The 24,149-nt window shown below is 32.7% G+C and overlaps 1 protein-coding gene across 6 annotated transcripts; it reads right to left on the bottom strand.

Moving 5' to 3' along the window:
* Window positions 1-328: 328 nt before the first annotated feature.
* On the bottom strand, window positions 329-24,054 carry LOC106153488 (sodium/hydrogen exchanger 6). 6 transcript variants are annotated; one of them, XM_086997255.1, is made up of 19 exons: window positions 23,715-24,054; window positions 20,549-20,784; window positions 20,152-20,229; window positions 19,882-19,958; window positions 19,595-19,722; window positions 19,166-19,271; window positions 17,976-18,128; window positions 16,148-16,248; window positions 15,772-15,860; window positions 15,169-15,282; window positions 14,817-14,928; window positions 14,350-14,503; window positions 13,971-14,022; window positions 12,377-12,505; window positions 10,253-10,341; window positions 9,887-9,995; window positions 9,289-9,414; window positions 4,455-4,507; window positions 329-2,409 (listed from the first exon to the last, which is right to left on the bottom strand). In XM_086997255.1, the coding sequence occupies exons 1-18, from the start codon at window positions 23,932-23,934 to the stop codon at window positions 4,463-4,465; spliced, it is 2,118 nt and encodes a 705-aa protein (XP_086853381.1). In that variant the 5' UTR covers window positions 23,935-24,054; the 3' UTR covers window positions 329-2,409; window positions 4,455-4,462. The 6 variants fall into 6 exon arrangements, with proteins under 6 accessions (XP_086853381.1, XP_086853382.1, XP_086853379.1 ...); XM_086997256.1 differs by lacking the exon at window positions 4,455-4,507 and adding an exon at window positions 3,955-3,996; XM_086997253.1 differs by lacking the exon at window positions 4,455-4,507 and having other exon boundaries at window positions 329-2,223; window positions 2,292-2,409.
* Between the last annotated feature and the right edge of the window lie 95 nt (window positions 24,055-24,149).

Raw genomic sequence — 24,149 nt, 5'->3', positions numbered from 1 at the left:
TTTATTTAAGAGTGTGATGAAATCATCTCTACAGTGACTCAGCTTACCAAAAAAATTCATCTTTTATTATTACACACATTTTCTGCTAAAATCTCTCATGCATCACTGTTCATGGTCACTTTTATGTGTGTGAATTACTGTTTATTCTTAAATGGTTTATAAAATTAGGTAGTGTGGTTTTCAATTTTATGAATTACTTGATCAACCAATTAGTGATACTGCCTCAACTCCTGAAAATCTTTCAGATTGGATACACATCCACCTACTACACAATTTAAACCTGGACAATTCGCGTAAAAATGCTCTCAATAACACAAAAAATCTAAAATGATTTTTATATGCAAATAGATCTGCTTTATTTATTCTTGCAGCGATTTCCACAAATTTGCAGGTTTTTTTGTTGACAGCTATGATTATTTCCACAGACTGGTTGCTTAACAGTAATTGTGTATATACAGACAGAAATTATACAAATTTTACAGAAATTATGCATATACAATTACAGAAAAAAAAAACAAAAGATGACAAAAATACAGAACCGTCCCGGCCTCATTGTGGTCAATCATCTACATACGAATTAATATCCATACAGGCCATTTGCTGACCTATATCTTTTTCCCCTATTAATCCAGTTCTTTTTACTCTTGGGCTAGCCGGTCACCGTAAATAAGAGAATACTTTTTCCTGGATAACTTACTGCCAGTTCTCTTATTAAATTATGAACATGTGATAATATTTTACAACAAATGCATACAAAATTTGATAAAATGATTTTATCAGCACACCACAGGTTCACTGGCACTACAAAGTATAATAATTACTTTTTGGAAAAAAAAATATGAACCAACAAAGTGTATTATTTCATAACATACTAAGACCGCATAACAATAAACCTTACTAAAAGATTTAGAAAGCAATATCATGTGGTATGAGTAACAACTTAGGTGGACATATTATATAATATCAATACCATTTTGTTCGTTAAAATGAGAAGTCCTATTCAAAAAAATATTAATTACACAACTGCTAAGCGCAGATAACTATCACATATATGCAGTACATGCCTGCATGTGCATTAATACATACAAAAACTGCGCCATGATAATTACTTATGATCACTATATGTACAGACACAACAACATTCAGCATAGTATATTTATATACACACACATACATCACGTAAAAACTAACTCCCATGTTTTTAATTATTTTATATAAATCAGAATTATCCTCATATATCCGTATATTCTTAGGAACAAGTGTGAGCTATTTCATATGTTAATCTATTTTAGGTGTCACCATAGTGTGTTTTATTATAATTAAAATCTATTTCTTGTCACTGCAGACACAGGTGCTATGAGCCTCACTCCACTTTTCCCTCTGAAATTGTATTTTTATATTCAAATTTGCCAACCATTGGAGGCAGAAAAACATTTTAAAACAATAATAATAATAATAAAATACACAAATAAAGTAAATAAATACAAATATAAATAAACAAGTGGGTTCCCTCCCCTCTACCCAAAAATGCCAGTGTTGATAGCTATCCAAGTAACATCCATTTTTGTCATTATTATCAAGATGTGAATAAGACCCCATTCCCATAGATTTTAGATCGATCTATCCCTGTGGGGAGTCTCACTAGATTACTGTCAGCTTAGCCGGCTTAAGCGTCTGTCCTGCCTACTAAAAGCTGTAAGGGGGTAATTAACTATGGTGCGCGCTGGAGAGTTAGGTCGATCTAAATCTAAATATCTGGACCGATCAAAATCTCTGGGAATGCACCCTAACACTGCAGCCACTACATATGTATAACATACATAAAGCACAATACGAAGCCCTTGTTTCTTTCACAAAAACCATCAGAATTTAACAGCCCTGATGACTAAAGCATAACCTGTCTGTCAAATCCTTCAAAAGTGATGAAATTTTGCTGTACATCTCCATGTGCAAAAACATGTTTGAATGATTAAGGAAATGCATCACAAAGTATTTGACATCCTCCAATGCCAGAGTTTTACATGTATTATCCACTTGGCTTGTACAGTCTGTGCTATTTTTACCTAGGTTCTGCAGTACACTGCATTTACAACACCAAATTCTAGTGTGTTCAGTAGGACAGTGTAATAGATGCAACAGTGTGAAAGTGTGCTAGGTGTGATAGCGTGTTAGGTGTGACAGTGTGTTAGGTGTGACATTATGCCAGATGTGACATTGTGTTAGGTGTGATGGTATGTCACATCTGACAGTGTGTTAGGTATGACATTATGCCAGATGTGACATTGCGTTAGGTGTGACGAGGTTTCACACGTCATCTCCTCCAATTCCTGGAATCAAAATTCTCGTGGGCTGCATTCTGTGATCCCTGCGATCCACACCAAGGCCAAGGTCACCGTCATCAATCATGCTCTGTAAACGGAACAGAAATTAAGTTCAAAATATGTGTATTATTATTTATGAAAATTGCATTTATTTTGTACAACATTTTGATCGCTGGTTTGGTGACTTGTGTAATGATGACTTTCTATACTTCACTATAATTATCATATTTTTTTTCACAAAAATTGTCCTTTCTAAATTTCCATTTTTTTTTGTATATTTATCCCTAAAATAAATTATGAATAATGAAAAAAAAAACTATCAGTGTCTTCTCTTTTAATCCAAATGCTTTAATAAGACATTTCTTTTCCAAAACTTCAACCACAACTTCCCTTCAACCACTTTGAAAACATATCCCAAATAGAGACCACCCCTTCAAACTACCCCAAATGCAGTTTTACTTCCCCCTACAGGAAACCATTTCAATCAAGTTGTATACAACATGACTGTAAATACAGCTAAAGACAGCTAACTTCCTCCTCCCCTATAGCCTCATAAAGTAATCCCTTGTGATTGAAAAAAAAAAAATTGAATTTGATGTGTAGAGGTGCGAGAGATAGAAAGAGAAAGAGAGAGAGATATGCTGATATTGTATAAGATATTTTTCTTAAGTGTATGTAGACTTGTGTATAAATATGTGGCTACTTGATGCATGTGTATAAACAAAAACTGCAAAAAATTTGAAAATATTGTTCTTAATGATCTCAATTATGAAAAGCAATTTGAAATACAACAATGATATGATAGGGTTTGTGCTGGTCCAGGACAAAGATTGTGAAAAGAGTAGTTGGGTGGGAAAAAAAAAGGGGGGGGGGATTATGTAACTGAAAAAATGAAAAAATATATAGGCAGGTTTATGCAAATAAAAGTTTAAGTCCCAAGACAAGCCCATCCCAAGGTAAATGCTTCCACCTGGTGATCAGGTAAACATTATCACATTCAGTAATCGTCCTAGAATATACTTCAAGGAGGACAAGTATTCAATAAAAACAATACAGGTAATATAAATATATATTGATACAACATAAATAATGGGATACAGTACAGAATTTCACTTTCAACCACGCCACTGGTAGAATTAAATGGTTTTCTTGCTAGGTAAGTAACAGAAAGACACTCAGAGGCAGTATGTAGTGGGTAAATAAAAGGAAAAGCAACTCAAATCTGAAATTTCAATTCTTCAAATAACATTTTTTAAACTACTCTGTCAAATCTGTTTATGGAATACAAGTTTTGTAACATTCTATTATGACAGAACTCAGATGGAGCATAAATAGTTATACAAAAATTTGTGTAACTGTTGTGGATAATATTTTTATGAGAAATTAAAATCTAAGTTGGCTGTTTTTCCTTTTTTTTTTTCACTCCACACCTTTTGTTTCTCCGTCTCTATAGTTATGTATATTTGTCTTTCTGTCTGTCTGTTCATATGTCCGTCTGTCTGTCTGTCAGCCTCTCTATTCCCTTTACTTTCAAATAACAAATGTGAGACAATATCAACCCCACACCAAGACAACACCTGGGTAAAAATTAAACTACTACATCCAATAAAAAGCCTCTATTATATACGTCTACCTCAGCTATTGGCTGTTAATGCAGGTTTTGCATTCATTCCATCTAGCAATAAGAATATCAGCATTGGTTATAATGAAGTCATACAAAAAAAAAAAAAATGAAAAAAAAAAAGAAATAAGAAATAAGAAACAAAACAAACAAAAAAAAACTAACAGTTATAAGCTTGGAGTGATTTTAGTAAGCAAATTAAAATTGCACTCTGAATTTCAGAAGAGCTTTGCCATATATTGTTTTCAGATAATAGTGAGAATATGGCAAAGCTGGATCAAAAAGACAGGCAGTACACAGGTGAAGCAAAAGACTCAAGTTTTTTTTTTTTTTCTCGCATGTGTTTCACAAATATGGCACTGAAATTCAGAGCAGGCAATTTTCAGGCAACTACGTTGATATACATGTAAAATGAAATAAACCAAAATAATAATAATAATAATAAATAAATAAATAAATAAATAAATATCAACAAAATGCAATGTTATCACAGCAACTCATCAAAAAGCTACCTCAAAGATTAAGTAATAGTGTTAACTCCAGGCTGGATGTCATCTAGATTTAACTGGAACAAGAACAAAATGACAAATAAAGCTGAAACTGAAATGTAATCAGTGCACTAATAATAAGAATATGTTGTAACAATATCCCTTCGTATCCAGGTTTCTGTTACAGAAATTATAGAAATCTTCAAACACTTCATTCATTTGTTTATCATTTTCGTTTTGTCATCTTTTTTTAAAACAATTGCTGCTCAGGGATTGACTGGACCAGGTATAATATTTAATATTAAGATGTGGTGTTACAGTAGTTACAAATTTCCTTGGATTTCTACCAATTTTTATGTGCAAATTTTCAAATAGTTTTATTTTTACAGAGCTATCAGTATACATATCTTTAAAGATCTCAATGTATCCATGCTTGGTCTTTTAGGTTTCTATATATGAGACTGGGTCTCTACTGAATCAAAAGCTTTGTTGTAGTCAACAAAAGCAACACATAGTGGAATGCTGTATTCATAACATTTCTCCATTTCTCAAACAGTTGGCAGTTAACAGAACAGTGTGTTACATATTTTATGTAGAAAAAGAAAAAAATCACTTTTCTAAACTTTTCCTTCCATCACCAAGGTTTTCCATACCAAAAGTCAGTGAAAAAATTGCAAGCTATATACTTTAAACCAGCTTTGTGTTCTAAAAATCTGGTTTCTGCCTCACTGTCCAAATGGCACTGGAGATCAGCAATTTTGACCTGTGTTAATAAATTAGCCACATTCGCTTTTGAACACTTTATAGTCTGAATCTTCAAGAACACAAGTATACAGTTACTTCATTTTATAAAAATTTATTGTTGACAAATACACCATTAATTCTGTGGAGGTTCCGTCCATTAATCTAATGGATATCTACACTATTTACTATGTATACACATTATATATACACATTATATATATATATATATATATATATATATATATATATATATATATATATATATATATATATATATATATATTTTTTTTTTTTTTAAAGTGATGTCAGAGCTTCATTCCTGACTTTTAAAAACACACATGTATATATTATCCATATAAACATTATCTATGATAATGATTCTATCTTTTCAATGGGAAAAAATCATCAATCTTTCAGATACATAATTTATAAATCATAAAAATCAAATTTCTATTGAGTATTTGTAGTGCTTTTACTACATATAATTAAACAATATGGTAGCCTGCCTTTCAATTTTGTTGCCACCACTCAATAGGTATGTTTTAAATTTAAAAAAAAATTGTAAAAATAACAATTTTTCCCTTTGAAAAGATAAGAGTTATTTTCTTGAGTAAAAGTGGTAATACTAATTTCAAGAGCTCACATTGATGATTCAATCACGTGACCAATGCCCTTTGATAAAGGGTGAAACTGTCAGGCTCCAAACAGCTAAAACACACCAGTCTTTATTTTTTTGCATCCATGTCTTTTTTTTTTAATTGGTGATTGCTGAGTTTCTCAAGAGCATTTCCTTTTTTCCATATATAAATATTAAAAATAATTTTAACAAACAATCTTGGATACAAAATGTCCAGGCAGGAGAATGGATGTAGCTTATTTCGTTCAACTTGGATAGCCAGCTACATAAAGTTCACTTTGTAATACTGGCTGAGGAGCTTTCAATTAAAAGATTGGACCCTGATAAATGTGGCTGAAAAAATTAATTGACATGAACAACTTGCTTATAAAGTTTTTTCCATACTGTTGAGTATAATTCTGTCTGTATGGCTTTTGTAGTAAACACTGTGTCTGTTTGTTTGATTATGATAAATGCAGTAAATCTTTGAGGTGTTACCTACTGTAAATTGCATTTCCACACTAACAAAACTTCATACTGTCATCATCCCTGTGTTTATCATCAATAACATTATACTGAATGCAACTTAATTTGCACTGTGTGTGTGTGCGTGTGTACATGTGCCCATACTTGGATACTGAAAACAGCAGCAGCTGTTTTAGATGAAGTATTATGCCACTTTTAAACTGATAGGTGAGACACAACATCACAACCAACACAACCAGGACTATTCAATGTGTTAAGTGAGACAGCATCACAACCAACACAACCAGGACCACTGAGTGTATTAAGTGAGGCACAAGGCCCATCCAACCCAACCTGGACCATTTAATGTGTTAGGTGAGACAGCATCACAATCAACACAACAAAGACCAAACAGTGTCAGTTTTTTTTCTTCTGGAAGTTGCTACACTTCTAGCATCTGGACATCATCTGAGCTGGCAGTAGAGGGTGTGGTTGTTGTAGCTGAGAGGTCCCCTTCCCCAACCTCAAAACAGAAACAAAACAGGACACAAATCAACACACAATCAAGACAAAAACAGGGCAAGAAAGATAAAAGGAGGAACATCAACAATTAAGATCAATTTCTCATAATCTGAATCAGTTCAAGATGAATTATCAGTCAACAAGTAAACATATTCTGTCCTTCATCTTTTTTGTTTTCAAAGGAAAAAAAATTAATTATTATTATGTACCAGTGCAGCATGAAAACTCCACTTACACTGCTCAAACATTACCAATAATTAGAACTTTATCAGTCAGAGGTCATCTCAAGGCCAGGAAATGTTAAACCAAGTAATCATCTTGTATTTTTATATAACTGATAGATATAATAGATCATGGGACAGAAAAAAGTAACTGTATCATGCGTGATGAACTCATATCATTCAGTGAAGAATTCCATCACTGATGTTACATATGAAGAATTATAATATTATAATTTTTTTAATTATAATATTAATTTCTTAAGGCAACTTTTTTTTTTTTTTTTTTTTTTTTTTTGCCCCAACATTTCAGTATCTCTTTCAATCCTCACACCCTGATGAAGGGTAGGGTCTTTTGAGACACTGGAAAGTTTGATAAGATAAGCTCTCAAAGGAGTGTCGCCATAGGTCGGCGCCATCTTGGAAACATGAAATTGTTTTTCAATAATAAAAATCAATTAATTAAAATTATTCAGTGTGTATATATTTATATATTTGGTGAGCTCACATGATTACTTTATAATTATTCAGATGAAGACCTCATTGGTCCAGTGTATTATAGTGAGAATACTGGAGTTTAATTATTTGAAAATCAAGAAACTACTATAATTATTCTAAATTTGGTTCACATCATGAAATCCAAAAATCAGCTTAAAGTGACAATACTATATTTCTACTGCCTGACTGCTGATGTAGTCTGAACAAAGCTATATAAAATGCCATATATAATGCCTTCAATGTTCACTAACAGAATATTTTGAAAAAAAAAAGTCAAAAGATTTTCACTTGATCCAAATTACAACTTATGAGAAACATGAGAAATTGACCTTAATCAACTACATCATTTCCACACATTTTATCCTGTCATTTAGATTTTATTTTCATTTTCAAATTCAATGGATTGTGAATATTTGAATTACAAAACAATTATCTGTACATCATTAACAGAAATTAAAAACTTAAGTTCTGCAGCAAAAGGAAAAGGGGGCCAAAACCAACCAAAAATCCAAGTCTAGATATTATCCCCGAGGTTATAAACTTACCCATTAAAATAGCTTTTAAGAAAGTAAAACATAAACCAAAAGAGAAAATGAAAGTAACACAAACCAAGCCAATATAACCTGAACCAAAATAAACCTAATATAAATGAATTTTACCACTTTCCAGTTTCCATATATCTTTCACAGCTAAGGCATTCATTTGTGTATATGCCTTACACATAGAAAAAGGATTTTCATAGTTTCTTGCGTAAAATTAGTAAAAAAAGCTCACATTGATGAAACAGCCCTGTGATCTAGGTCTTTGACGAGGGATCAAAAACACCATGCCTCACATATAGAAAAACATTTAATCTCTTTAGCAAAATTTAACATGTATATTTAGAGCAATATTTTACTTGTAATGTAATGATAATATATGGTGTGACACTGACGGTCGCGGCGTTGTCACCAAGAGTGACAGTGTGTTGGTAGTGAAGCTGTGAAAAGTGACAGTGTCTTGGTTGTGATATTGTGCCCATTAAGACATTGCGTCAAATGTGATATTTAGATGGTGTTCTCACAACCCTATATGCCACAGTACAGCTGGTGTCAATAAACTGATATCAACAATATTAATTATAACAAAACCTTTAAGACAGTTACCTAACACATAATAAAGGACTTCTTCAGTGCAATCCCCATTTTGAACTCCTCAAAATACCTGTTAAAATTGGAATAAAATTAAATCCCTTCCTAAATAAAAGTGTTCTTAAATTAATACTATGTGAAACATATCTCAAACTTATGCTTGTGCATGCTGTTAATAAAATGTAAAAAAATACCTAAGGGCAATTAACCTTAAAGGTCACTTTAACAATGCATGCTAATCAAAATCAGCATGCAATTATTGTCAATTATAATATCACAAAATTTGGCAATATAAGTATGAAGATAAGATCTGTTCTAGCTCATGCTAAATACCATGACAATGGTAAAGCAGAACATGACACCAACAGTAAGGCATCATCAGATTTACCGGTGATCAACAACACTTGATTCCTGTCTTCTGTCTGTCCTGATTTTTTTCTTTTTCTTTTTTTAATCAGTTTCTGATTGAAGGACTGATACTTAAACTATTATACCTATATTTTTTCTAATAAAAATGTTTCAATTCTCCATAAAAAACATCAACACAATACACATATTATCTATCAAGTGGTAAAAAATCTTAAGACTTAATGTGGAAAAATAACATATCACTGGATGAACTTAATGGATGGTACATTGGGAGTAAAGAACATCTCCACACTCACCTCCAATGTTCCCTTCCTTCCTGTTTCTCCGTCCAGGATTTCGCTGTTATTATCTGCGCCGTATGTCAATTCATTTTCATCTATAATCATATCTTCGTCACTGTCATCAGAACGTCCAGGCTCAGCCTAAAAACAAATATATTTTAAAAAAATTAATAAATGAATAAAATAACACCTTCAATTCAATATAATTTGACTTAGAAGCTATTTCACGATCTACTTTTTGAAATCAGTTTTTCAGCTTTATGCTTGTTCTGAGAACAAATTTTTTTTTAATGAATATATCATCCGTTTGACTTTTTAAAGTATAAGTTTTACTTCAAGAGACAAAGAAAAGCACTGTAACATATTTTTCCTGTGTTCAAACAAATTGCCATTTACCTGAAATTTCTCTAGTTACACGTATGAAGTACATTAAGAGCAATTCACAACAGCCGACTAACAAATCCACGGATCAAATATAGCTGACCCACTTGAATGCTTGTTGCAATCAATTGAGCGTCTTTTAGAAGGTTAAGCAGTAAGTTTTTTAGTGGGTTGCCACATGTGATCTATTAATCCACTGTTGTGAATGTGGTCTAACAGTGAGATGTGTTACCTGTGCCAACTGCTGCTCTGTTGTCAGGAACATTGCAAACCTCCCGCAGCAAGCAGGCAGTGTTTCTGTGAGTGGAGGTCGTGCATGAGTCAGTAAAGGTTTCATAAATCTAGGAAAAAGAAGAGACAATTTTGATTTTATATAATAATAATTATAAAGTCAGCCATACATTTAAGGCAATAACAATAACAACTGTTACAATAAAAATTTTCAAAAATATAAACAAACATTATTTATGATTTTGCTAATGATGATGATAATAATAATAAGTTTCATTTTAACATTGTAATTATTATTATTATTTCTATTATTTTAACAAAATCAATAATAAAAATCATTAAGAGCGAACAGATCAAACTCCCTCACTTTTGGTCAAATTTGTACCACTTCATCACCAGCCAGGCCTTCTCTGACTCCTGTATTCTCATGGGGGGAGGGGCTGCATCTGTGGGACTCTGAAACAGAGAACACAAACATGATCATGGAGAACACAAATGTTGAGACTGATTCAGAGGTCAGAGAGGGGGCAGGGTGTGTGTGTGTGTGTGTGCTGTACTTAATATTTGAGCTGTTTGAAAATTAAAATTTCATTGGCTTCTAGGAGAGAATGGTACAAAGTAAAACCTTCCTAAACCTTCCCAACTGGAGTGTTATGATGTCAACATGATTGTAACTGGCAAAAGATGGAAGAATCAACATATTTTCAAAGAAGGCAAGCAAAATATATTTGTGCAATTTGAAGGAATAATTGAAAGAAAACTGGTTAAGCATGTGTGAGTATTATATTTCAGTCAGAAAAAAAGTGTATAAAATAAATAAAATATTATGCCACGTGAATCTGTATTAAAAATAAGTACAGGTCTGTTGACTCCATGGAAGTGGAACAACAGTAATCAATATTTGAATCTCAGTGGGCCAAATTGCTGGTATAACCATGATTTGCCCAAATGTCTAAAAAAAAATCAGTTCATTTATGACCCAATCTTTTCAAAAAGGAAAATTGTGAATTTTACAGATACTGTCCTAAATTCTTTAAATCAGAATATCCCTTTTGAGTGGTAGCATCTTATCTGAAAATCAGGCTACACTGTACTTCTTTTCAATTTTTATTGTTGCCCACTGAAAAGAGATTCATTACCATACCTAGGAGAATGCCGTAGATCAATGGCTTAAGTGAGGTAAAACTTAAATATTTATAACACTGAATCAATTACCAAAATAATTTTACATGTCACAATAAAAACTGTTCAATACAAAAGCACAATACAAAGACCTTAGATTTACAAGTTGACTATACAAACAATGAGATAACATTCATATGCAGCCAGGTGGTAAGTAAATCAGGTGAGGTCTACATGTACATAAGTCAAGGTCATATAAAGGTCAAACTAAGGTCATACAGAGGTCAATAAAGGTCAGATACATGACATACACAAGAAACAACCCACAACTGACATCAAACAGACAGATGAGAAGGCACGAGGATGCAACACTGCCAGGTCAAGGTTATATGCAGGTCAAGGTTAAAGGTCATACAAAGGCCATGAAAAGTTACACATACGTATTACACAAAGTACATATATAGTGATTAAAATCTAGGTAATGGGTAAGCACACTACCTGGTATGAACTTGAGAAATTTTTACATATTAAGTTTTATCATAAAAAGACTAAAGACATATGTGGACAAAAGTTTTAAATTTTTCAAAAAATAATTTTTTTTATAATTATTATAACTGCTATTATTATTATTATTATTATTATTATTATTATTATTATTATTAGACTGCATTTGCACCAAAATACAAATAGGACAGATAGTTTTATCAGGACATCCTGAAACATTTACAATTACCATCACAGTTTTCAACTAAAAATTTTGGCAGGTAAACATGGCACATTTCACCAATATAGAATAGTAGAAGCTGCAACTTAAGTCAATTAATTATTTTATTTATTTATTTATTCCCTCATTCACTTATTGTTTTTTGGCAACATTAATAATGGAATTGCATAAATTAATGAAAATCTAGAAGCTAAAAATCATGAAATATCTTTCTGAAATAAAATATAGATTGAATATATCAAAGAATGGAAGTGCAACAACTACACAAACCAAGTCAGCAAAAGTGCATTTATGTTCTTGACTGCTTTGGGGCAAATTTTGTGAAACAGTCACAACCTCAAATCTTAAAACATTCTTTACAATGGTAAATGGAAAAAATCAAACAGAAAAGAAGAGAACTGTTGAAGAAGAATTACCATGCTTGGGGAAAAAAGAGGATGAGCATTTTGCAGAGCAGCTTTCTTTGCATCAGTAAAGGAGACATTCCATATCAAGAAGATGTTAATAAGTTAAAGATAGTATGTAAAGACTATGGTACAGAATTAAACATTCAGACACACACAAAGACTAAAACAGTCACAAAAAGACCAGGACTACAAAAGACAGCCAATACAAGTGATCAACAAAACAGTGATAAAAACAAACCGTAGTCATGTTCAAATTTGATTGGCCACTGGCAGTTGCTATGGCGTCTCCAGTATCTCCCCCCTGATTGGACGCTCCATTTGACTGTGCATCTGACATAGTCTGATAGCGTTTCTGTTTATTGATAGCCTGCAGAAACCCAGGATGAGGATAAAATATAGGTCACAAATGACGTAATTATAATAGGTGCGTGATGGTGTGTCAAGGTCAACAAAATTAAGGTCAACATAATCTAAGGTCAACTAATCAAAGGACACCAGTCAAGTATCTATAAATTTTCCATAATGACAATTTGGGTACGAAAAATTAAGAAAAAGAATATACTAAAAAGATTACTGCTACTCATTTTTTAATTAAGAGAAACCACATTTTCAATTTTTGTGAACAAAATGAATGTGCATGCATAATATAACAGTATGATAATACAAACAAATACAGTCAGTATGACAACAAAATTGTAGTGTTATATGAATAAAGCAGAGAAGCACACAGAAGCAAAGCATATTTTTTTCAAAGATTCTGGTGCCTGTTTCACAAAAGCACTTGGTCTTAATCTTTTAAAGAAAAATTATCTTCTCTGACCCAGGGTAAATCAACAGTTACCTCCTGTGCCAGTTATATTATTATATAATTATATTTTTTACTTCAGTCACTACAGATTCAATCTGTATGGGGATTATCCTAAAACTGACTGTTCACACTATGTGACATCACAGGACAGGCCATATGTGTAAAGTGGAGCTTATTTCTTAGGACAAGCAAAAAACACTAAATTTAATTCACCATTTTGCGACAGACTAATAATTCTACAGAAAGCAAACAGAAGAACAGTGGACAAATTCTGTCAGCTTTAATTTATTGCTGCATGGCACACACTAGACTGCCATTGTTTTTGACATCATGAAATTTTGTTAAGTCCTGGGACTTTGGGTATCTCAAATGATCCCCATCGCAGTACACCAATATACCAAGTCCTGATTTAAGACCATCTTTCAGTCTCAAGTAAATGTGAACCTGAGAATATTTATATCTTTAAATAGAATATACTAATATCCCACATTACAAACTCAGGTAAGGATGATAGAAAGTAAGATAATTTTAATTTCTATTCCAATGCCCACCAAAACCAGCCACGCAGAAAATGTCTGGACTTGAAAATCAGTCAGCATAACAATGTGTGCACATTTTTTTTCAAACTAGCTATTTAAAAAAAAAACAAAGACTGTTTGGTGCTATTTAACAGTGACATCAAAGGGTGGAAATGTGAACAAAATTTGAAATGATAATTGTATGTGTATACTCATGCTTTCATATAGCCGTCCTTTTAATTCAGCTCATGCTGGCACATTCAGTTTTAGCTATACACTAAAAGGCAGTCTAGTTTTTCTAAAGAATAAATAAGTGAATAACTAAAAATGAAAAAAAAAATGATAAAAATTGATAAATAAATTAGAATTGACTCCAAATACATGCCAGAGCCAGACACTCCTATTGCCAATTCTGACTGATGATATGAATTCCCATGCCAGCATTTAAACATAAAATATTTCTCCTTGTGTGACCATTAAAATAAAGGAAGCTGTATAATACTCACACTCCTTACTGCCTGGAAATTTTGAGCTTCTGATTCATCCTCCACACCAACCCTGAAAAGCAATAATTGTTAAATAAAATGCCAAATTAAAAATGCATAGATTTTTAAAAACCTGTAATATCTTGATTATCTGTCCTAGTTTCTTACACATCACTTAATATATATATATAATAAAATCAACATAAACATAAACATAATATAAATAAATAAATAAATAAATAAATAAATAAATAAATAAATAAATAAATAAATTATCTCTAGGGCAGCTGGGGATAAAAAGGCTTAAAACTGGTCATAAAATTGAACTTTTTTATTTACATTCCCACTCAATGAAATAAATGTTTTATTGTCATGATTATAGTTCAGAAAAACATCTCACCTTATCCGTAACCACTGCAACATCTGAGTGGTAAATCCCCCACATAAAATCACAGTTAAGATTACAATAAGTAGTGTGGTGGTAAACATCAGTTCTCTGGCGGGGGTCAGAGTATTTCTGATGGCTAATGCAAATGCTATGGCTCCTCTTAAGCCTAAATGTAAATGAGCAGTATTAATCAAGATTAGTATCATATTATAAGGCATGATTTATTATATTGATGAAAATTAATAATAATAATAATAATAAAGCATTAACTGTAATCTTTTTTTCGTGATTCATCAATTTCCAGTCACTAATCAGAACTGCTGAATATTTCAGCAGGTTCCATCAACAAAAATGTTCACTTTCATAACTGTTAAATAAATTATGTATATCTTTATTACCTGCATAAATTATGTATATCTTTATTACCTGAATAAATTATGTATATCTTTATTACCTGAATAAATTATGTATATCTTTACCTGAAAACATCATCATATGCTGGAAATTCATTGGAATTTTATTTTTTCTGCCAAGATTTAAAAGGAATGAAAGAGGATATACATTGAGGCCTCTGCCAACAATAATAGCTAGCTGTGCAAATATGTTAAGGCAAAATAAGTTCAAAATGTCAATTTTAATAAGTTACATAAATTTATCAATTATGGAAAAAAAGTTATTCCTTTAAAACTGACAATGTTCTAAACAACCTTTCACCCCTAGAAAGAAAAAGAACCCTCCTTTGAAATTGCTGGCTATGGGCCCGTCTAATAATGCTCAATAAATAATTCATACATTATTTTTTCTAATTCATCACATTTAGATCAAGGATACCAATGCTGCAAAGATGAAGCCGGGATCCCAGCGGTGACGGTTAAAAGTAAATATGGCCACTCCAATGTAGATAAATACAAAGTTCTCTGCCAGGAAGTTCAGAAGCTCGAACAACTGCAACAATACAACCATTTATTAATTACTTCACATTACTATGTAAACATCTTCAAACATTACAAATGGTAGAGTAGAATTTTTTTTTTATTTACATACCAGATCTTTTGCTACCACATTTTCAGCCATTAAGTTCAACAGCCAAGGGTATGTAAGCACTAAACCATGAGTCTTTTTAAAAGGAGAAGGGGTGCTTGGAGTCGACATACACTCTGAGCGCATGTCAACTTCAAGTCGTAAGAGTGCATGTCGACTTCAAGCACCCCTTCTCCCTTCTGGTGGGCATATCTTGCAGGTAATAACATTAAATTAATTTACCAAATCATCTTCTCTCAAATAACAGAGTTAACTTTTTTAAGGAAAATTTATTCATTATCATGCAATTCTAGTTGTAGTTCAGCCTGAAATGTTCTTGCACTGTTCAGAGAATATAAAGACAGTGTAAATAATTGCTCAAGTATGCTACATATATTGTGGCGACTTCCATACCTGCTTTGTTCTGACTTTGGACTCCTGGGACAGATTGTTATATGTGTAGTGAGCCTGGCAGATACCACAGAATAGCACAGCAACAATTCCTGTAGGAAAACATCAAAATGTGCTCAATCAAAAAAGTTCTGACGCATGAAATTGTGTATAGTATACTAGTATAGTGTGCATACAAGATAACTGAGAGGTTTATTCAATTTTTATATATTAAATATAATTTATAAAATACACAGAAAATGAGTATATATTCCATACCAGGTTTTAAAATATCAAATGAGATGAAGATTAAAAATTTAAGGTCAGTCTCAACAAAGACACATTCACTTATCACAATGATCTGTCACACCAAACACAATCTCAGCCAAGCCACACTGACCTGTAAGGCTTAGGGACTCTGCAGTCAGGAATGTGCTGTAAGACATGAGAAAGAACAGCGTGGTCTCCAGTAACGGGTAGTCCCTGATCTGGGTATATTTGGTAAGGTGGACTTGGTTAAGGAAAACTGATGGCAGATTCATTTTACTGTGTAATTATACTTAATCAAGTATAAGCATAAAAATGTGTATATTCTGTAAGGTAAATTTCATACACTAATATTGTTCTGGGATAAATAAAATGATCTGATAACTGCTCACTATGCCACTGGGTGTAACACCTGAATGTCCTCACTCATCAGGGATGAGACCAGTCCTCACTGAAAAAGTAGGAAAATTGGTCAGGGGTGTAGGTTACGATTCACAAGAATGACCCAAATGACCTCCCAATAAGTCATATCCAACAAAAGTTGGAAAAGTCTCATCAGTGCTCATATAACTATGGGTCACATTCATTTACAATGAGACCATACTCAGACCAGACAGACAGTCTCGGGGAGCGTATGAGAAAATGTGGGAGGCATTATGTCTTTATTATGACAATATACCTTTAGCTGTGTCCACTGCCTTAGAGGAGATTCGTCCTCTTAAACCAATTTCTTCTGAGGACAGTTATGTAGAGCAAGTGAAACTGATCAGAAGTGTTAATTCTATTTTTCAGCAATTGGATATGTCGGGCCAAGTGCACATGGTTTCTTTGCAAGGATGTAGCATGTATTGTATCATTTTTTCTCCCTTACTCTGAAAATTCAATAATTTACAGTCCGCCCTATTTCCACAATCAACACATGATAGCCCACTTGCAACAACATGGATTTGGATAAAATAAAATACGGAAAGGAGTCTTGCCAAAAGAACAGTCACAGTAGCTGCAAAGTCCTTAGAGCAAGCCATTAGTTTAGGAATAGCAGTGAAGGATTCAGATGAAATATTAGAGAGAAAATACCTACATTTTTTAGAAAGAACAAATGAATATAGAATAACATGCGAACAGACAGGAGCTGATATAGAATATAGAGTTGTTTCCAATGTGGACTTAGACCATGACGATGAACATGTCAAAAACACTTATCTTATATATCTTAATGCAATCAAGATGTACAAACAATACAGCAAAATAAAATGAAGATGAAAATTCAGACTATCTAATTCAACTTAAAAAGAGGGAGGTTCTCAACTTCACAGGTTATAGAAAGGATTGGACAGAAATTAAAAAAAACATATGGCAAAATATGGTTATACCAGTTCTATTAAATAGAACAGCATTGGTTGTTGAATTGAAAAAACTCATGTGATGATGGCCAGGCTTACGTTGGAATTTGCAATATTTCCACAGTAACACAGAACAATATGGTGGTGGTGCAACTTATAAAATAAAGACACAAGAATCCCTTCGATTCAATATATCCCAATACCAGGCATTAGACCAGTCCTCACTGAAAAAGTAGGATTTACACGATTCACTGGATTTACACAATTCACAAGAATGGCCCAAAGGACCCTAAAAGGTCAGAAAAGTCTCAACAGTGCAATACAAGTATACAGTGTGTTCATTTTTTTCCAGTGCCTATTATAACACAGAATCCAAAAATCAATAATAAACATTTTCATTTTTAAAATGTAAATAAAAATATCTGATAAAAAAAAAATTTTTAAGTGCACACACAGTATATTTATAAAATAATTGTCTCACCTTAAAATATAAGTAAATCAAATGAAATACCTCAGGAGGAATGATCATTCAACATAACAACTACAAATATACAACAACATACTTATACTGAACAACTTTTTCATCAGATTACAGCTTCAATACAGTTAATATTCAAGGATATCAAGGCAGTAATACATCCCATGAAGGACCCAATGGCAAAAGCTCCACAGAAAATGCCTAGGAAATTACCCAGTGACTCCAGTACAGCTTTATAGTCCACTGCGTCTGAGATCCCAGTGGCCCGCACATCGCTGTATTTCTCCACCGCACTGGAAGGAAATTTGAAACATATTCAATATACACCGTGGGTTTGATTCATAGGTAGATTCAGAAATAATTTAAAAGCTAGATTCATATCGCATTGCTCAGTTGTTCCTTATCCAGCTTTCTATCTCTTCCATTTTTCTCCTTTTAAGTTGATTATAGGATAATACCAATCTCTCTCTCTCTCTCTCTCTCTCTCTCTCTCAAAACAATGGCACATTACTTCATAAAACATTATCTTCACTATACAGAGTATTTTATCATTCTTAACTTGCCATCTTTCTTTCTCACATTTTCTTCACCATAAAAATTGTCATAGTTCTCACAGAATGAAAACAATAAAGATGTGAATGTAACTGCTGAGAGACGTAATCTGATAGTTTACTAAATACAAAGAACTTTGTTTCACATCACAATGGCTTTATTGCTGAAAGGAAGATAGGTTGAACATCCAGTAGGTATTTGTGCTGAGGAAAATGACAAAAAACCCGACACAGGAGTATTCAATAAGTTTTTCACATTAGTTTGAGAAACCACAAAGGGCAATAGTATACAGGAAGAAAATGTGAACAAAAATTCAGCAAAAATAAGTATACTTCCTTTCAATGTGGCATACCTTTCAAAAATTCTGAAAAAATGTGTCAATAGTTTAACAAAAGCAATTTAGGCTGCCACAACTTGTTTTTATTTTCTCTTATAGAGATCAAAGTAATCTTTTTTCCACCATAAATTAACTTTCACTTTTTGTAGCAAAATTTAAAAGACTTTAAACAAAAACAAAGCTTGACTCAACAGTCAATAAAACTGGTGTTATAGACATAAGCAAATTATCTGGTAACTTAAAAGTGTAAATTTTTCCATAAAATACTCACAATTAATCAAACCAAGAGATTAAAGAACATAAAAAAGGGAACAAAATTTCTTACAAATTCTCAATACTCTGAACCCATTGTTTAAAGTTATTTCAATGACAGATTCAATATCTCATTTATAATTCTTTAAAAAACAGTTGAAAAATTCAAGATTTGAGGATGACACTCACCCTGCTAACACAATGGCAACTGCGTCGTTGAGGACGCTTTCACCAAATACCAGTGCATACAGGTCCACGTCTACGTTAAGATCATGAAATATGGCTAATATTGTCACTGAAAGAAGAAAACAAGATGTTTTAATTTCATTAATTGAAAAATGATTAAAAAATTATTGGTAATTTACTAATAAATTTATTATATGAACAACTAATTTATAGCTTTATTACTAATTAATTCATTCACTTATCATTATTGTTATTATTACCTCAAATTATAAAAATTAATTGACTTCGAATATAAAACAGTTTCTTTTCCTAGCTTTCCTAGCTTAAAAGGTGAAAATGTCTGTCCAAAAAAGACAAAAATTTAAGTAATTTAATATGGCTTCATGTGTGACAGGATTTTAAATATAAATGATAAAACCATTCAATATTTACCTGGATCTGTAGCTGAGATTAAAGCACCAAAGAAAAGGCAATCTGTCAATCCAAAATTGGTGAGCCCCCACTGCTTCCATAGAGAGCTGTAAGTCACCATTAGACGGGTGAAACCATATAATATCCCACTGAAATAAAGTAATCATATTTAATTTTGCTGTCATTCTTTCAAACACCGTAATTGATAGATTCTGATATATGAAGATCTAACACACATTATGAGACTATAAACACATAAGAAATTAGAAAGAAAACAAATCAGATATCTAAAATATAAGTATACTCACCCCACAATCATACAAGAGACAGCCGTCCCAAGAAAGGCGAAAGTTACTATTGCACCAAAATTGCGGAAAAAGTGGCGCTTTAAAAGAAAGATGTGAGACTTTGATTACATGTATGTATAGACAGTACTTTTTTAAAGCAAACAAATCAAAATATTTTTTTATTAATATAAATTTCTTATTTTTGTTATTACATATGTCATTGCTGTATGCAAATATGTCCTTGACAGCTGAATAATATCAAACATGAAGAAAAGAAATGTAAAGACTCACCCTTTTCATACTATACCCTGCATGGAAAATAATAGGAGGAAGTAGAACATTGAAAAATATCTCTGGATCAAAGGTCGCCTAAGGAAGATAAAAAAAAAAAACAAATCCCATTTATTCAAGCCATTAACAAATCATAAAAATAGTTTAAAATTACTTAAAATGTTATACTAGTAATCAAAAGAGCTTGCAATTTTTCTTAAAGCACAAAAATTTACCTGATTGCTAAATATACGTAAATGAATTTGAATTCAGAAACTGTAATCAATAATCTTTACTGTTGTTTCCATTATTTATTGTCAATTATATTTGTAACTTATTTCTACATAATGCTCTATCAATAATTTCATCAAAGAAACAATCAATTATTACCATCAGAAAAAAAAGAAAGATATTGTACCTTATCTTCGATCTCTGTGCTCTCAGCGTTATACACCAGGCCTTTGAAGCTATACAGGTACTCCTGTGTAATAAGCTGCGTGTTATTGGCCACGTCGCTGAACAACGAAACCTCCAGATGGATGTTGTCAGGAGGATGAGAGAAATTAAAGGGACTCTCCTCTGGGAGGGTGAAATTTTGCCATAACTTTTGTTCTGTTGTACTGGTGTATCTGATGATGACTCCAACTATTAAACCTAAAATACATAGATTTTATAAATTAATAAATGAGAGAGAGAGAGAGAGAGTGAGAGAGACTATGGCTTCATTCTGAATTAAAATATCATTCTAAGTAAATTGATCCGACAACAACAAGCCCCCTCCTGGCCTTGAGCAATATATATATAGAAAAGCTGGTGATTATATATGTTGGAAACAAGTGGAGGCATGTTTCATAATCTGATAATCTACCTGTATTCAACAAGAGTACAAAAAGTTTCATTGGGAATAAACCCTATGTATACATGTAATATTATAAGGGAGGGGGGGGGGGGGGGGGGGGTGGGGGGGGGGGGGTGGGTGGGTGGGTGTGTGTGTGTGTGTGTGTGTGTGTGTGTACATGGACGTGTGACCATAATGAGTACTGTATGCTTATTTACATGCATTTTTTAAATCAATCCAAAGAGTCAGCATACATCATACATTTTACCTGCATCTGCGCAATAATTAGCTTTATTTAAATCCACATCCCAAAACCTGCCAGCATGACTTCAATATTTCTACTAGTACTCAGCTATTTGCCATGATAGCAAAATTTATGGCTTTCCTGAGAATTAGCAATGTTGTGTCCGTTTACGTCACATGGTGGTCCCAAATTTGATAGTCTTGATAACCTCTTGGGCCAGAGAAAGATTTATGTACACTATGCCTCCACCGTCAAAATGAAGGATGTCTCAATGGTCTTCATCAGCATAAGTTTGTCAATTTGGTAATGGATAGGTACCCAAAAATGTGCTTTACAAATTCTGATGATATTTTCAGGAAAGGCAGTTATTTTAGTGGTAAAGAAGTGATGACAATCTTGAATGAATACTCGTCTACTCACTAGTAGATTTTTGAAAGGAATTCTCATTGCCTTTTTCTTTTGTAAATATCCGCGATCTCAGAATGTTCTGCAGTTATTCTAGTCATTTCACACTACAGAAGGCTTTTTCAATATACTATGATGAAATTCTTTAAAACAAGGGTAGACAAAGTCATTATTTATCAAGCTGATAAAATATATAGTATAATGTCTGTGTGAGTACAAAAAAAAAAGCATCTGGTATGCACGTAATCCAGTGTTTCTACAGCTGTTTACTGCCTATAGAGGAGGATATATGATATAGTAACAGACATACAACTCTATTTAATTAAAGGAATGCAATGATGCAAGGTGTGTTAGACTATTATACCGCAAAAAAAAAAAAAAAAAAAAAAAAAAAAAAAAAAAAAAAACTGGCAGTTTCAAATTTCTTGAATATTTCCAGTAGATAATTAGCCTTTTTTCCAATTTCAAAATATCAAATTCAAACATCACTGGTAATATTACCAGTCACTGGCATCCACATTGTGAGAGTAAATCAAAAACTGCAAACATTTTTTCATCTTTTCAGTATTGCTTCTTATCTGGAAGGTGAATGAATGAATGAACAAACAAACAATTGAAGGAATGAATGGATACAAACAAACAACGAATTTTTTTTTAATCCCAGGCACTTATGATCAACCAAGCTCGGCAAGGCAACCTGCATTGCTTCCACATATAATCCAGACATCTACAATCCCTGTGACAGTAACAGCTGTGGTCTGGACTATTACAGTTGATGTATTAAGTAACAAATAAGGTGAAGGACGTGCCTGGATCAGAGACAGTATTTTGTCACATGTTCAGAAAGCAAGAAACACCTAAACCTGAAATATAGATGGGCACCATCACACCAGCATTACTAGTAATTCATATTTGATACAGATTCATATGAGCACATGCTGTCAACTGCTGGCTGTGAATGTTTCAACTGGAAGCTGTGATTTTATCTATTTTATGTGTTTTCACCTTATTTACTTCCATGCATCTCTCTCTCTCTCTCTCTCTCTCTCTCTCTCTCTCTCTCTCTCTCTCTCTCTCTCTCTCTCTATGTATGTGTGTGTGTGTGTTGACTACATGAGTATGCAAGTGTGTGTGTGTGTATGTATGCAAATGTATGTGCTTAAATATATAACACATACACATGCAGGAAACAAATGACAGGAAATGAAATCCATTCAAGTTACTCATGTCAAAATGGAATTGAAACTGAATATCTAATTTCATGTGGTGATAATAAATTGATGACATGGTGACTACAGCTGTAAGCAATCTCTCCTCCTTATATTATGAAATTTAACACTGTTCATGCACATGTCTTCTGGGCTTATTATAGCATCATTCACTTTAGTCATACATGTATATTGAACTTTTTTTTTCAATCTAATTAGGCTGAGGGAAATTAAGCATTTCATTATTTTTACCCCATTTTCCAATGGAATTCATCACTGCTGAAGTACAAAATTTAGATTTGGAATGGTGTACATGTATCTATATGGCTGCAAATAATTTTATCCTGGAGGAGGGCAAATCTGTTATTTGATTATCAACTTCAACCGTGCCAGTCCACATGAACATGTAATATATGAAAATCTGTAATAAAATTTGTAATTTGAACCACCAGCTTGAAGATGGGCATACTGTACATACATACTACTACCTGTAATTAAATTACTCAATGACAGTTTGACTGCAGGTTGATGATATAAAGCAGCCTTAATGACAGCAACAATAAGAACAGAGTTTGCTCTAGCAATGTTTGTTAACACCCTTTGAATATCGGCACTTATCTTAGAGCTTAATAATATGATAATTGGTGTTTTATATGTTTTTTGTGTATAGAGGCCAACAATTTATAAAGCATTTTTGGCAGATTTGTTGTCATGCTTTTATCAAATGAACTACAGTTATTCAGAAAATTTCTGTCACAGATATTCGAGTCAGCCGAGCAAATATTTCTCACATTAACTTCTCACTTCCTTAATAACAGATCTGCGTATCAATTAATCATATTGACAATTCAGTGACTTATTTCCCATTTTAAAATGTTACCAATCTCACCATATAGTATTCCCAGGCCTGTCTCGTGAACAAACCGCAGCCGTCGATGTTTAAACAGCCAAATTGTTAAAACAGTCATTGTCAATAAGATGAGAAAAATTAGCAGATTCAGACTGTCTATCCTGTGGCTTTCTTTTACTTTGTTCTCGATATTCTCATCCAGTCTACTGTTGCTGATTCCAGCCGGCGACAATGTCGCTGCTCCACCGTCTGCAGCCATTTCGCTCGTTGATTTTACTCGTCTGGTTTTCTAGAAACGCCTGTTATATTTTGCAGTGATAATTGGTTTTCGTTTATGCCTTACTCCCCCTCAAACAATCACTCCGCACAAAATAAAATAAGCCTATCTAAATAAAATGATTGTTATAGATTACAGGTGCTTACTTATTTGTAACAAATTTTAACATAGAAATTTGAAGACAAAATTATTGAAAC

The sequence above is a fragment of the Lingula anatina genome, chromosome 10 (assembly GCF_051362555.1).
Source record: "Lingula anatina isolate TDL-2025a chromosome 10, LinAna3.0, whole genome shotgun sequence".
NCBI classification, from domain to species: Eukaryota; Metazoa; Brachiopoda; class Lingulata; order Lingulida; family Lingulidae; genus Lingula; species Lingula anatina.
The sequence above is the reverse complement of the archived record's forward strand: the minus strand, read 5'-3'. Positions and strand labels throughout refer to the sequence as shown.